Here is a 14,755-nt window from a genome sequence, read left to right on the forward strand (position 1 = left end):
CACACACACACACTAGCAGCAGCAGCAGCCAAACGGCCTCGGAGCTGCTGAATTTGAATCCACCAATCAGAGAGGCTGTGTACTTTTTCCCGCCAAACCAGGTGCACCTGTTTTTACACACATGCAGCACAGAGACAGGATTTGTGCTGTCTATTTTTCATAGTGAGGATTCCCCTCAAACAAATGGCTATAATTTCCTAACCGTAGGGGCTAGAACAGTCATTCTTGCACCATTTTGTTCAGAAGAGATGGGGGAATCTTCAAGTGTTGACAATTTATCTTGAAAATATGAATTATTAAAGATATTTGACTTCTAATGCACCATAACTGAGTAGAGGCAAAGCGAAAACTGCCTTGACTTGCCCTCAAACAATGCTTTCTAACTCTAAATCTATTTGGAGTATCGATATCATTCTTTCACCATAAGAGACAGCAGGCTTTGGTGAACAGTCATGGAAATTTTCAGGTCTCTGTGGAAATCCAAAAAAAAGATATGACGAGAGAAAAAAGTGCCTAATTTCCAGAGTTTGAAATCTGAAGAAATCTGAGCGAGGGACGAATTTCCTACCCTCAAACAAACCCAATTCATGGCCAAATGGTAATAGGTGAGAAAGAAATTCTTGAATTGTGAGCGTCAGGAGTGTCTGAAGATATATTGGCACAAGCCTCATGTCTTAACTTCGCTGCGTTAAGGAGATATGACGATTTGAAAATGCCTCTCATTAGAGAAATCCAGCGGTGATTTTGAACAAGCTCTCCATTGACTTTCTATGCAGTTTCCAGACTTTGTGTTGGTCTGAGGAGATTTGCCAAAATTCTATTATACAGAAATACTGTAATCAGCACATATACTATAATATGACAGAAATTCCTCCACTTAGTAGTAATACTATAACATAACACAAATATGATTTGGCACAAAAACCATGAATTGGAAAAGCTGCTAAAATCATAAAAGTTTTCAGAATTGTAATAAATGATCAATATGAATTAGTGGTCTGTGATAGTATAGTAAATTGTAGGTAAAAAAAACATGTTGACCAAGGTGGAATTGAACCCATGACCTTTGGGTTGCAGACCTGTGTCATTACAAACTGTGCCACTGGGAAAGGGAACGAGCGCCTGGAAAATAGGGTGATGAGCAGTCAGAATTAGATCGCGGTGAGAGGCAAAAAACGCCGTTTTTTGGTGTTACAAAACGTCGTGTAACTCAAAAACTAGGAGGGTTAGCGGCATAATTCTTGTACTGGGCGAATCAGCGGACTTTGGTGTACTTTGACTGCGATTTTCATTGCTCTTTGTACCTCTGTCGCGGAGATATGACGAGAGAAGAAACGGCTTCATTTTCGGAGTTTGAAAACTGAGAGGAGGACAGATTTCCACCCCTCAAACAAACGTAATTCTTTGCTCAACGGTAAGATAATTGTAAAAACTGCTTCAACTGTGAGTGTCAGCAGTGTCTGAAGATATATTGGCACAAGCCTCATGTCCTAACCTAACTTTGCTTTGTTTAAGAGATATGACGATTTGAAAATGCCTCTCATTAGAGAGTCCCAGCGCTGATTTTGAACAGACTCTCCATTGACTTTGTATGGAGAGTTTTAAGACCTTGTGTTGGTCTGAAGCGATTTGATAAAAATCTGTAACTTCCACAACAGTGATGGTGACATTTTCTGAAAGCCAGCAAAAATACCTACGTTTTGATGTATAATTTGTCGGGGTTGAGTGGAAATTGAGCGAGTAGCAAGAAGTTGTTTAGACATGAAGAGAAAATTCAGAACGGACCAGCACTCACTCTGACTTAATTGCATAGCAACCATAGCAACGCATGTATTTTCTGAAAAATCACAATTTTGCAACTGAAAACTTAAAGAGAGATAAGATTAAAACGGTAGAAGATCTGAAAAAGCTGAATCAGACAGGAATAGCCCAATAATCTGAGAACATTTTAAAGTTTGAATGGAGTTTCTAGGTGAAAGCATGAGGAAGTAGTTAAGTTTCAAAGACAAGCAAGTTTTAGCAGAATTTTGGAAGTTTCCCATTCATTTCAATGGGACACAAAAAGTGTAATATTTTAAAAAGTATAATAGTAATAAACACCAAAAGATATAGCCGGAATTAGCAGAAATAGCAGAACAGTTTAGAGTTTGAATGGAGAAAATCGGCTGAAAACTGTGGGAGTAGATCCACGGCAAAAAACGGGGAAGCAACTTGAAGAATAAAGTTTAAAGAGAAACAGGATCTCAATAGTGTGGAAGCCCTTTAGGGCATCCACACAATAAAGAGAAACAGGAACTCAATAGTGTGGATGCTTAATCAGCATCCACACAATAAAGAGAAACAGGAACTCAATAGTGTGGATCCAGCATCCACACAACAATAAAGAATAAAGAGAAACAGGAACTCAATAGTGCGGATGCCTTAAAGCATCCACACAATTATAAACAGTCGTCTCCATACCACAGTTTGCTATCAGTAAACACCGACGGCATTCACTGTTAGCATACCACATCCATGTTAGCAGTGTATAAACGGATGGTTTAGCATATATTAGCACAGGTATCAATAAAGGACTACCGTATTAAACACTTTTACTAACCTCAGGCAGATGGACAGGCGCTCTGCAGGTGGGATTGAGCGCCTGTAGTTGGTGTCTAGGCGGGCAATTCTGGGACCGACACGGGACAGCAGGTCCTCAAACTGGGCAAGTGAAAGACGGTGATATCGGTGAAATTGGCCGTCATCCAGGCGCAGCTGCTGGAGCAAGTGGTGAAACTCACCAAACTGCTCACGCCTCTGGAGAACCGGACCCAGGTACGGCGAGGACATCCTTAACGGGCTGCTCTGCTCTCCACAGTAAATAGAGAAGGGAGACTCTCTCTTCAAGCGCTAGCTCGACAGCTGCCATCTAGCAAAGATACCGTCTGGCACAACTTCCTCCCACATTTCCGGTTCACGCACGTCAAAATATGCAAATTTGAGGCACGATGGATTATTCTTGGACACGCGTCGAGGTGCGAATGTGCACGCGTCAAATTAGGGGCGTTTGGGGCGTTTTCGCGATAGACACCGAATGTCTATCGCGTTCGGTGTGAACACACCGTAAGGGGTGATTAGACGCACAGGACCAGGAAGACATGCTCAAATTATATGTGGAAAACCAGAAAAATCCAAATGGATCATGGTTTAATGCAGAGTTTATTTGATTAACGAAAAGCACATGTGTCAGAGAAATGCCTCTGGTCTCGAATAATGAAGAAGCAGTCAGAAGAAGAGCTGGGGATCAAGTAGTTACGGTTTACTAGACCATAAACTGTATATAAAAGATGGAAGAGCAGTAACAGCATGATGCCACATAATGTTTTGAAGCCTCAAGTTGAGCATTTTGGTCTTTACCGTCTTGATTTTAGGAAACTGAATGTGACAGTCTGAATGAGGGAGATGACACCTCTTCCTTTCTGACTCTAAAATTGAACCATATTTTAGAAAATTGGAATCATATAACATTTAACAAGCTGTTCAACCAGCAATTGATGTGATAAACTCATCAGTAAAGTGTCTATTGAGCTCACAGATCAAGTAAGCATCTCACTGATGTTGTTGATGCCGTTCTTGTTTTTTGAGTCTGAGATGAGGACACTAAGACTACTGTTTGTTAGATTTGGCAGCTTGAGCCCAGAAGTAATTGGCCTAACTTTGCATAAAGAGTGGAACCAGCAGGAACCAGCATGGGTAACTCTATACAGGTTTAAATAAATATCACGAGTCCCAAAGTTCACAAATGAATATTTTCATTTTCTGTGGGCAGGTCGTTCTCTCTGTTGGCACCGCCTGAGTCGTTGTCATCATGGGAACCCTGGGCCTGAAGTGGGTCTTGGTCTTGACAGTGGTAGCAGTGGTTGTTGCAGCTGTGGTGGGCTCAGGGGTTGACTCTGGTGTGATGGACACCCGGACTCCCTCTCCAGGTCCCTATCCAAGAACATGCCGCTCTCTCCCTCAGCCTCAGTGAGAAGAGGGGTGGTCGTTGGGTCCTCTGGGTTGGGGCTAGGCTCCGCTGCAGGCGGTGCAGAGGGAGCGAGGTCGGTTGCTTGGGTGGTGGAGAGAAGTAGGGGTTCCTCTGTGGTGAACGTGACAGCTACTGATGTTGGCCTCATACCGATCTCAGGAACTGAAGAGGAGAGAATTACAACAAAAAATGAAATAAGACAAGAAGAAGAGTCAAATTTGACAGTCACTCCATCACACAGTTTTGTAAGCCACCACCCGGCCACCCACACACACACGCAGATAACAGTAGATCAGAAACTGAGCCTATTGCTGGCTCATTCACTTTACACTCAGTAGTTTACTCTCTAGTGACACTTCTGACACTTAATCTGATTAGCCTTACTCAGCCAGCAGATTGCATTGTCCCTAACAGGTGTCCCCGGTGTATACCCTAATACCTAAAGTTCCCCTGATGGCTTACTTGATGGTCTGCAGTAGAAAATAAGAAGAGATGTGTAATGGAAGAAAGAGAGGAGCATACAAGGTCTGATACAGCTGTGCTGTTCTTCATGCAGCATCATTAATCCTGTCATGTCTAAGAATGGCAAAGCATGTCATCACATCTGAAAATCACTGAAAGTCAATGCTTAAATGCTGTATGCCTCATCACTGCAGGATCCACTATGATCACAGAAGTTGCACCGAGCAGAATGATGTCTTTAACTATCTGTTATATCTGAAGCTGCAGCCGCACAGGTTTAATGCTGCTCAAAGGCAAGAGGTGTCGGGATCGATCCAAATATCCATAGTACCGATATCAAATATGCATCAGTACTGGACTGGATTGATACTTTGTTTCTATCGTCTAAGTTCAGTATGTAGCTCAAAGAGCTGTATGATTAATAAACTATTTTCTTGGAAGAGAACGGAAGTTAAACCGAAATGCTTTAGAGGAAGGCACAATTCCACTCCTGATGTCCAAAAAAGTTTTAAAATAGTTTCAAAATACAAGCTGAAAGAGTGTTTTTTTCTTTGTTAGCTAAGTATTGTGGAAAGCACAAGTCACAGTGGTTTACTCAGCATTAAAGCCTGTTCAAAATTTGAAAATTGATGCTAATTCATCTCACAAATCATTAAATACTCCTCTCTCCTACTTGAGCTGCCTTTATAGGATAAAAGTATTGCTATCGGCAATACTGGCCCTGTATTTAATTGGTATTGGATCGATACCAAGGTTTGCAGTATGTGCAGCAGTACCGAGGACCATCACCAAAACAGACAGCTTTCACATTTTTGTATTTTTTACAGCTTTTAATAAGAGAATATGGCACAAGTTGCCTTCAGAGTTTTCTGAAAGGCGTCCTAACAGGTGGGGAACATGGGAAAAAGGGCTTACTTTAACCTAAACTATCATTTTGACCAAATCTAAACATGAGTTCTTTTGCCTAAATTAAACCAAACTGCAAGCAAAAACTGAAAATAAATAAATGAATAACCCAGCTAACTCTGCACTGGTAACTCACATGGGAGATGAGCCCCAGTCTCCTGGATGAACGTGTTGGTCACACTAATCAACCTACAGCCATCCCCATAACTTACAGTCAACAGCAACCATGATCCTAGAGCAACATTTATTATGACGTTGCAGGAACAAGTCAACATGGTGACATCGTGTCTAAACTTGTAAGGCTTCCACATGAAGCTGGAACTAAGCTCCTCAACCAAAGGCTTTCCATAATGCAGCACGTTACTGGTAATTAGGGCTGGGCGATATGGCCTAAAATTTATATCGCGATATAATTTGTAGCACGTGCGATAACGATATATATCGCGATATATTAAAACTGACTGCCAGATACATTCCCGAATAATAAACACACTTCAAAAAAGTACAGAATGCCATTTAACATTTATTGTCTAAACTTTTATAAAAAGAAAAAAAATGTATAAATTACAAAACTTTTTAACTTTTTCCAAACAACGTAACACAAAATTCTTAAATAACAAATAAAAATAACAATATGCAAACATTTGTGAATAAATAAATGGAAGTAATATATCAGTAAAACACAAAATTCTAAATTGTGCAAAATGTTAATAAATAAACATTAAATTTCTCCCTGCTGTCCTGATTACGTATTTATATTGCACAAAAAACAAAGATGCACATATCTGAACTGAAAACCCTTCAAGTTTAACAGGTTTCTTTTCTGTTAAATATAGAACAGCAAATTTCAAACTTACAATATGTATTGGACATACAACACAACATCAGTATTTATGGCTCTTGCATGCAGGACCATAAACTAACTTTCTTGCACATTAGAGGTTGTTCGCCAGGAACACAAGTTTGTCAACCGTCTCTGGCTTTAGTAACATGCCAACGATCTGCACTATGTTGCCACTGGTGCTGAATGCCCTTTCTGAGGGGGCACTCGTGGCAGGAATGCAAAGTTATTTCCTAGCTAGGCTTGCCACCCTGGGAAAATTAGCCTGGTGCAGCCATATTCTTCTCCACACAGAGCATCTGTGAACTCAATCAGTGGATTGAGTGTCTTGTTCACAGATTCTAACACGTCAATGTCCTGCCAAGTTGGTACCAGGTGCCTGGTTTTTCTGTCTGCCTTCAGGACCTGTGATATGGCCTTCTCCTGTTCAAGTACCCGCTGAATCATCTGTTGTCGAGACCCCCATCTTGTTGGCGTTTCAGTGATGAGGCGGTGAGGAGGCAGGTTTAGCTCAGCCTGGGCATTAGCCATTTCTCTCTTCCTTTTCCAAGTGTAAGAAAAGGCACTCACTATTTTCTTGCACTTGCCAATTGCACGTTCAACACAGGCGTCTTTCATGCTTCTCTCTAAGAACAAAATTGGAAGATATTATTATTAGTCCCATTACGCATGCACAAGATAACAAAACATCTGTACAAACACATTGTCAGCATATACAAATACCACTGGTATTTATCTAATCCTAGATAAGACTGAATTAAGTATTTTATTTGATGATTAAAAACACCACACCATACTTAGTCATTAATATGTAGTATTACTAATATAGAATGTTAGAAGTACTTATATAATGTATAATGATGTAATAATAACACACGCATTGTATGTGTGCGCATGTTTGAGAAACCCTGTGATGGGTCATAAATAATCAGGGGTTGACTCTTTTTTTTTTTTTGCTTTAGAACTCTAATGAGTACCTACATTGGTACTTGGTACGACATAATTGGTACATACCAAAATTAAAAATGTTTTATGTATTTCGGCCAAGTTGGGAAGTGCGCACCGGGCTCCTGGTCTCAGTCATAAATTAGGTACGCATTTGCACAGTAAAGCCTGAAAATTGGTGCGCATTTTTGCACACCACTTATGCGCATATTATTGAACTAGGACTAAAAGAACCGTTTAACTTACCGATGGCGAGGTGGAGCCTGTGGCCGAAGCACTGCAGTCTTGTCCAGCCGCTCAGTTCCACTGCTTTCACGATATTTGCGCCATTGTCGGTTGTTATGCAGACTTGAAATTCTTCTTTCAGTCCCCATGACTCCAGCTTCCTTTAATCCCTGAGATATACGTGTGATCCTCGGGGAAATAAGATGTCTGTAGACATCTGCTGCACAACTTCCACTCTTCGTTGATGAAGTGGACTGTGAGGCTAATGTAAGGCTCCATTGTGCGACTCGATCACAAGTCCGTAGTAGTTGCATAGTGTTTTATGCTCCGGAGTTCTTTCTTCACTTGCTCGCGGACTTGGTCAAACAGTTTGGACATTTCAGTTCGGCTAAAACGTTTCCGGTCAGGTACCTCGTAACGTGGATCAAGTGTTTTAACCATGTTCTTAAAGCAGCTTTTCTCCACTGTGAGAAACGGCACCATGTCCTTGCACAAGTACACTGTTATGGCATTTGTGATGTCAATCCACCGCTGACTCGTTTTGGCATACGGAGTGCCTTTGGAAAAGGCTTGGAAAATATTGGTCTGCTGGCATGTAAGGTCACCTTTTTTATTTCCACTCGACTGATTGGGCGTTTGTGCAGTGCGCAGTTTTTGGCTTTCCTGGTACACCAAAATGTGCTTAGTCTTGAGGTGATAAAACAAATTACTGGTATTTCCTGTCTTTGAAATCACTGTCGCTCGGCATAGTTTGCAGATTATATTTTTCTGCTCAGTATCTGATTGCCTAAAACCAAACCAGTTCCATATGACAGACGTCGCACTGGTCTTTTTTACGAGCACCTCCTCCTCCTCATCACGTGTAAGCTCCATGCTTGCAGCCGCTGCCATGTTTTCGCCAGAAGGGATTATTTATTCATCAATAATCCCTTCGGTAATTTTTAAACACTAAGGAAAGATTTTCTGCAGAACTACAGAAAGCATCGTTCAGCTTTTTTTTTTTCACAGCCAGCTAACAAACAAACTAACAAACTGGGATTTATGAGTACAAGTGTCTCCGCCTCCATCTTTCCTTTAAATGTCAGCAACACAGAAGCACACACAGAGAGTGCTTAACTATGTGTGGTTTGGGGGTTTTTTTGATTGCTTTTTTAAATCGCTTATAAAATAGTGAATGTAATGACAACCAGTGTTGGGTGTAATGCGTTACTAAGTAACGCGTTACTGTAATTAAATTACTTTTCCACTGAAAAAGTAGAGTAACTGATCACTGTTCATTTTTAGGTATTTTAATTACAGTTACTTACAATGTACTTGCGTTACATTGTAAAATAATTAAACTCGGTGAATATCATTATTTAATTTCAATAATTTATCTCCTAAACGTAGAAGTAAACTCTGCCGCTTTAACATCGCTGTAGTGCAGGTGCACGTCATTTCGCGCCAGTTTGCAGCATAGTCGTATTCTAAAGCGGAAGCTGTCAGAGTCGGCTGAAGCGAGTGGCTGTTTTATGAAATGGACATATTCCCGTCTCTTCACTTTTCTGAAACAAGCAGACAAGAACATTACAGTAATATGTAAAAACTATCGGCTGCTGGTAGTAGCATGAGTAATCTATTGTTTGTCCAATCAAGGTTTATAGGGATTTTAAGAAGTATTTAGTTAAATTACTTATTGAGTAATTAAGTTACTTTTCAGACACAGTAATTAGATAAGTATTTTAAATACAATATTGACTAAGTAATTAGTCAATTAGTAATTAATTACTTTTTTAAAGTAACTTACCCAACACTGCACTGAATGACCTGGTGGTTTTTGTCCATAAAACTACTCATCTAAGATTACCACAAAGCAAAAGATCTCTCAGCAAAATTATGCAACATTTTAGGCACACTATTGCCCCTCTCAAATCAGTGAGCTGGGATTTTTTATTCTAAACATGAACTACTGTTACAGCAACAGACATGGACTACTGGTGTCCCACACAACAACTCAATGTCCACTATGTGAAGGAGCCAAACACATGCCTTCTCCTCTCGTTAACTGAGATGAACTGCTGGCACATTTGTTTTACATCTATACAGTCCAGTCTCTCCTGGTGGACATGGCAACACGTTATTCATGGTAACATACGATTTTAGACTGATGTGGGCCAAAGCCTAGCACATACTTGCCAACATTGAGACCTCAGAATTAGGGAGACATTCAAAAGGGCTGTTGGTGAGGGGAGTGGTATACATATACATATATATACAAAAAACTTGAATCTTACAGTGTTTATTTATCGCATAAAATAGTCAAGTCAAGTCAAGTCAAGTTTATTTATAAAGCACATTTAAAAACAACCAAGGCTGACCAAAGTGCTGTACAATAAAATACAAATATAAAATAGTATAAAACACAGGAACATAAAATACCTCACTGATAAAACAATAAACTAAAACAATAGGTTAAACCTTGCTAAAAGCCAATGAAAAGAGGTGAGTTTTAAGAGCAGTTTTAAAAGTTCCTAGGCTTGTGGAGAATCTGATATGAGGGGTAAACTGTTCCACAGTCTGGGTGCAGCCACAGCAAAAGCCTCTCTCCCTAGTCTTTAATCTATACCTGGGAACATCTAAAAGCATCAAGTCTGCTGACCTCAAAGATCTCCTGGGGCAGTAAATGCTAAGAAGCTCTGCCAAGTAAGGAGGTGCAGTACCGTTAAGAACCTTAAAAACCAGCAGTAAAATTTTAAAACCAATCCTAAAAGCAACTGGGAGCCAGTGAAGAGAGCAGAGGACCGGAGTGATGTGGTCTCTCTTTTTGGAACCGGTCAGCATGCGAGCAGCAGCGTTCTGCACCAGTTGGAGGCGATGCAGACAGGAATGATCTAAACCAGGGGTCGGCAACCTGCGGCTCCAGAGCCGCATGCGGCTCTTTAGTCCTTATATTGCGGCTCTGCATGGTTTGGAAAAATAAATTATAAGTATTTAACTGAAGTGTTTTTTATTTGTGTTAGTTCTTTTTTAAAACGTGTAGTTCTAAATTGGAAGATTATTGCGATCTTGAATAATAAAAATAAAGTTATATTTTATTATTTTCGTTGTTCAAAATAAGCGTCACAGTCTTTGAAGCCGGTATACCCATGAAACGACGCATGCGTTTACGAGACTTTCTGCCCCAGGTAGGCCTAGTATGGAGAAATGTAAGAAAAGAAAATATCTGAAGAAAATACAACAGCCTGGGTAGATTCATTTGTATTTACTTCTGACGAGAGTGGCCTACCAGTATGTCTAATTTGTGGAGTGTCAATCTTCGGATCCACATATGTATGTGAGCATCTATTCTCCACCATGAACTATGTTAAAAACAAACACCGCACATGCCTCACAGGCGACAGCTTACAGTCCCTGCGTAAAGATGAAAGTGACTTCAGTACAGCAGGCGCTGTGCGCAGAGGTTCAGGAGCAGAAGTCCGATTGTAAACACATCACGGCAGAACCAACGATGTTTACATGAACATGCTCTTCAGCATCTCTTTATTGACCACTTTTCACACACAGCCGGCTGTAGCTTTCCAGCGCACAGCCCGACACATACAAACAACAGCAGAGAGAGCAAGCCGGTGAGGCGTGATTGCGGATGCCACTCAGGTACGTCTGCCTCTCCTGCAGCGTCACTGCGGGCCACGCGCCGCGAAGCACATTAACCCGGTAAAATAAGTAATATGCAGATATGATGAAAATATTTATTTTTTAATTTTTTAGGATTATAGTGCTTTTTTCCAATAATTTTTTTAATTCTGGTCAAGGCTATATAAGGATGACTGTTTTTCTTTTGCTACATGGATAATTTAAGTTCAGCTTTTTAATTCATTTAAAAGACACTTTCAACTGGTTGACTTTATTTTTAGTTATTATTTTTTAAGGGTTGACAATGTGTTCATTACATAAATAAAATTTAATTTTCTCCGTAGCACTTCAGGGATTTCATAAGCAACACACCATAGTTGTTTATACAAAGCACAAAGGTAAAAAAAACAAAAAAACAATATACACAGTGTTATCTTCATTCTAGATGTCAAAAAGTATTTGCGGCTCCCAGTGTTTCCTTTTCCATAGAAACCGGGTCCAAATGGCTCTTTGGGTGTTAAAGGTTGCTGACCCCTGATCTAAACCAACATAAAGGGAGTTACAGTAGTCCAGCCGTGAAGTAATAAAAGCATGGACATGGTAGGACTTGACTTTAGCTAAAATCCGTAGGTGATAAAAAGATCCCTTGACTACGGAGCTGATTTGTTTATCAAATTTAAAAGCACTGTCAAAAGTAACACCGAGGCTCTTAATGGAGGACGTACATTCAGAAGTTAGGGGTCCCATAAAATCAAAGGAAGGGTTGGAGTCTTTAGGAAGCCCAAACACAATGACTTCAGTTTTACTGTCATTTAGATGTAGAAAGTTAAGAGCCATCCAAGTCTTAACGTCAGACAAACAGGAGAATAACGGCTGCAGAGAGTCCTTACAGTCTAACCTCAGAGGGAGGTAGATCTGAATGTCATCAGCAAAAGAGTGGAAGGACACATTATGTTTGCGCAGCACATCGCCCAGAGGGAGCAAATACAGAATAAACAGCAGGGGGCCTAGAATGGACCCTTGAGGTACACCACAAGTTAAAGGAGCTCTGGGAGATGACAGTTCACCGAGGTGAACAGAGAAACTCCTGTTATCCAGGTAAGACTGGAAAAACTTTAAAACAGTACCTTTCAAACCGACACAGTGTTCTAAGCGGGATAACAGTATGTTGTGATCGACAGTGTCGAAAGCTGCTGTCAGATCTAAGGTTACTAGGACAGCAGCACGACCAGAGTCAACAGTTAAAAGCAAATCATTGAAAACTCTCAGTAAAGCGGTTTCAGTGCTGTGACGAGGTCTAAAACCGGACTGAAACTTCTCATAGAGACTGTTGTTGTCTAAAAATGACTGGAGCTGCCTGAAGACAACTCGTTCCAATACTTTGGACAGAAAGGGCAGATTGGAAATGGGCCTATAATTAGAGAGTATAGATGGATCCAGGTTAGGCTTTTTGAGAAGAGGTTGAACAACAGCATGCTTAAAAAGTGTTGGGAAACAACCAGAGCTGAGACAGGCATTGATCAGGACCAGAAGGACAGGTCCAACTGAGTCCAGGACCTGTTTCAGAAGACGAGAGGGGATAGCGTCAGTGGAACAGTTGGTAGACTTGACCTTGCAGACTATTTCATGCAGCTGAGAAAGAGAAATTAGCTCAAACTGATTAAAGGCAGATTGGCACGGGAGAGAAACACAGGGATTGAAAAGAGAAGGTGGAATGGCAGACTGCAGGGAGGAAATCTTATTAACAAAGAAACATAAAAAGTCATTACAAAGGGTGGCAGAAGGTGTGAGGCGAGTGGACGTATGAGGATCAACAATGGAATTTAGAACACGAAACAAAGTCTGAGGTTTATGAACATTACTGCTAACCAGGTTAGATATGTAGGAGGACTTAGCCTCTTCAGCAGCTTTCTGATAAGTTAAAAGAGAGTCTCTCAGAATATTGAAAGAGATTTGCAGCTTGTCCTTTTTCCACTTTCTCTCAGCACACCTGCACACGAACAGTCTGTGATCCAGGGTTCAGCGTGAGCTTTAGGACGGAGTGATTTTAGGGGAGCGATGGAGTCCAGAATAGAAGTGCATGTTGAATTAAAAAGAACAGTTAAATCTTCTGCACACAGGGAGTCAATCCAGTTCACCGTGGAGAGCTCAGAGTTGTTAAAAGCAGCAGAAAACTGGGATGGTACATGAGTATTGATGATCCGGTGGCGACGTGAAGGAGCTTTAACTGCAGCAACAGAACAATGTACAGTGGCAGAAAACAGAACAGGACTGTGATCAGAGATACACGCACTCTCACAGATTTCAGAGACGTGGATACTCAGGCCATGGGACATGACAAGGTCCAGTGTGTGACCTTTCTCATGTGTGGAGCCAGACACACACTGAGTCAGGTTAAAGGAGTCCAGCAATGATACAAAGTCTCTGACCAGAGGTTTAGATGGACAACACACATGGATATTCAGATCGCCAACAATAAGAAAATGATCAAAATCTACTGAAAGTCCTGATAAGAATTCCCCAAACTCACTAATAAAGTCCTTATTGAATTTGGGAGGACGATACACTACTGCACACAGTAAAGGAATAGATGAGTTCAGTTTAAAAAGCTGTAGTTCAAAGCTGGAAAAGGAGAAAGATGAAATCTGATGACAGTCATAAACTGATTTAAAAACACAGGCAAGGCCTCCACCTTTACCAGAAGACCTGGGAGAGTTGAAAAAACAACAGCCTGGCGGAAGAAGCTCAGAAAAAGCCACAGTCTCACCAGCATGAAGCCAGGTCTCAGTCAGGAACATAAAATCCAGTTCATGAGAAGAGAAAAAATCCTTAAGCAGAAACGTCTTATTGGAGAGGGAACGAGTGTTGATCAAAGCCATAGATAAAATGAGATCAGTAGCTGTCATCGGGATTGATGTGCGGCTGAGTGGGCGGAGGTTTGAAATAACGGTACCAAATCTGCGGATCCGTGGCTGAAGAGGAGCCGATGACCCAACACCCGGAGCAGGAGCAACCAGCGACGTACTAGGAGAATCACGCAGGAGAGGAGCAGGCATCAGGCGCGGGCCAGAGGTGGAAGAGAGTCGCTCACCTGGGCAGAACGCCACCGCCGGTATGGCGAGGAGCGAACCAGACGACTGAAGGAAGCGCGGGCCGAAAAGCGGGCCCACCGGTGAAACAGGAGCAACACCAGGCGGAGTTGGAGAGACAGTGCGGACCCAGGGTCCTCTGGGTTGGAGTGAGCCTCTCACGGTAGCAGAGTAACAAAAACCCATTTGTACAAGGAGAGGATCAGCCAGGCAAGAAAGTGACAGGAATGCCTTTGTACGAACCAAGAGACCACTTCGCTTCCCTCGTCTTCTCCAGCGTTTTCTCCGGTATAGCTTGGGAAGGAGGAACCAGGTGCGACGTAGATAAGGCGGAATGCCATCAAGCGGTGGAGGGGCACTGCTTGTTTGCCCATCAAAAACAAGGAACAAAGGTGCTGTCACTGCTGAGTCTCGGATAGTAAGAAGAGTTTTTCGGTCATAGATCCGGAGCGAATTAATTTCCACAGTTAAGGCAATGAACAGCAAAGAGAAAACCAAAAAACAGGTAGAGTGACGGCGAGCCGAACATACTGGCGCCATCTTGACTCACCTTAAAATAAGTTAAATGTCACCGTTATTATTGTCCAGCCGGAAACAGGCTGGGGGTGTCCAAATTCAGAGGCTGTGTCCACCTGAGGACCTTGCCTTCGCGATCTAAGTGGGCCGGGT

General features: G+C 41.6%; 1 protein-coding gene across 2 annotated transcripts in view; it reads right to left on the reverse strand.

Moving 5' to 3' along the window:
• Window positions 1–3,179: 3,179 nt before the first annotated feature.
• The window catches only part of LOC120433086 (homeobox protein unc-4 homolog), a 37,437-nt gene continuing 25,861 nt past the window's right edge, over window positions 3,180–14,755 (reverse strand). For both annotated transcript variants that reach the window (XM_039598636.1, XM_039598635.1), the window contains exon 11: window positions 3,180–4,168. In XM_039598636.1, the coding sequence (XP_039454570.1) occupies window positions 3,846–4,168 (323 nt within the window). In that variant the 3' untranslated portion in view covers window positions 3,180–3,845. The remainder of the gene's footprint in view (window positions 4,169–14,755) is intronic.

Source organism: Oreochromis aureus, linkage group 15, assembly GCF_013358895.1.
Source record: "Oreochromis aureus strain Israel breed Guangdong linkage group 15, ZZ_aureus, whole genome shotgun sequence".
Taxonomy (NCBI): domain Eukaryota; kingdom Metazoa; phylum Chordata; class Actinopteri; order Cichliformes; family Cichlidae; genus Oreochromis; species Oreochromis aureus.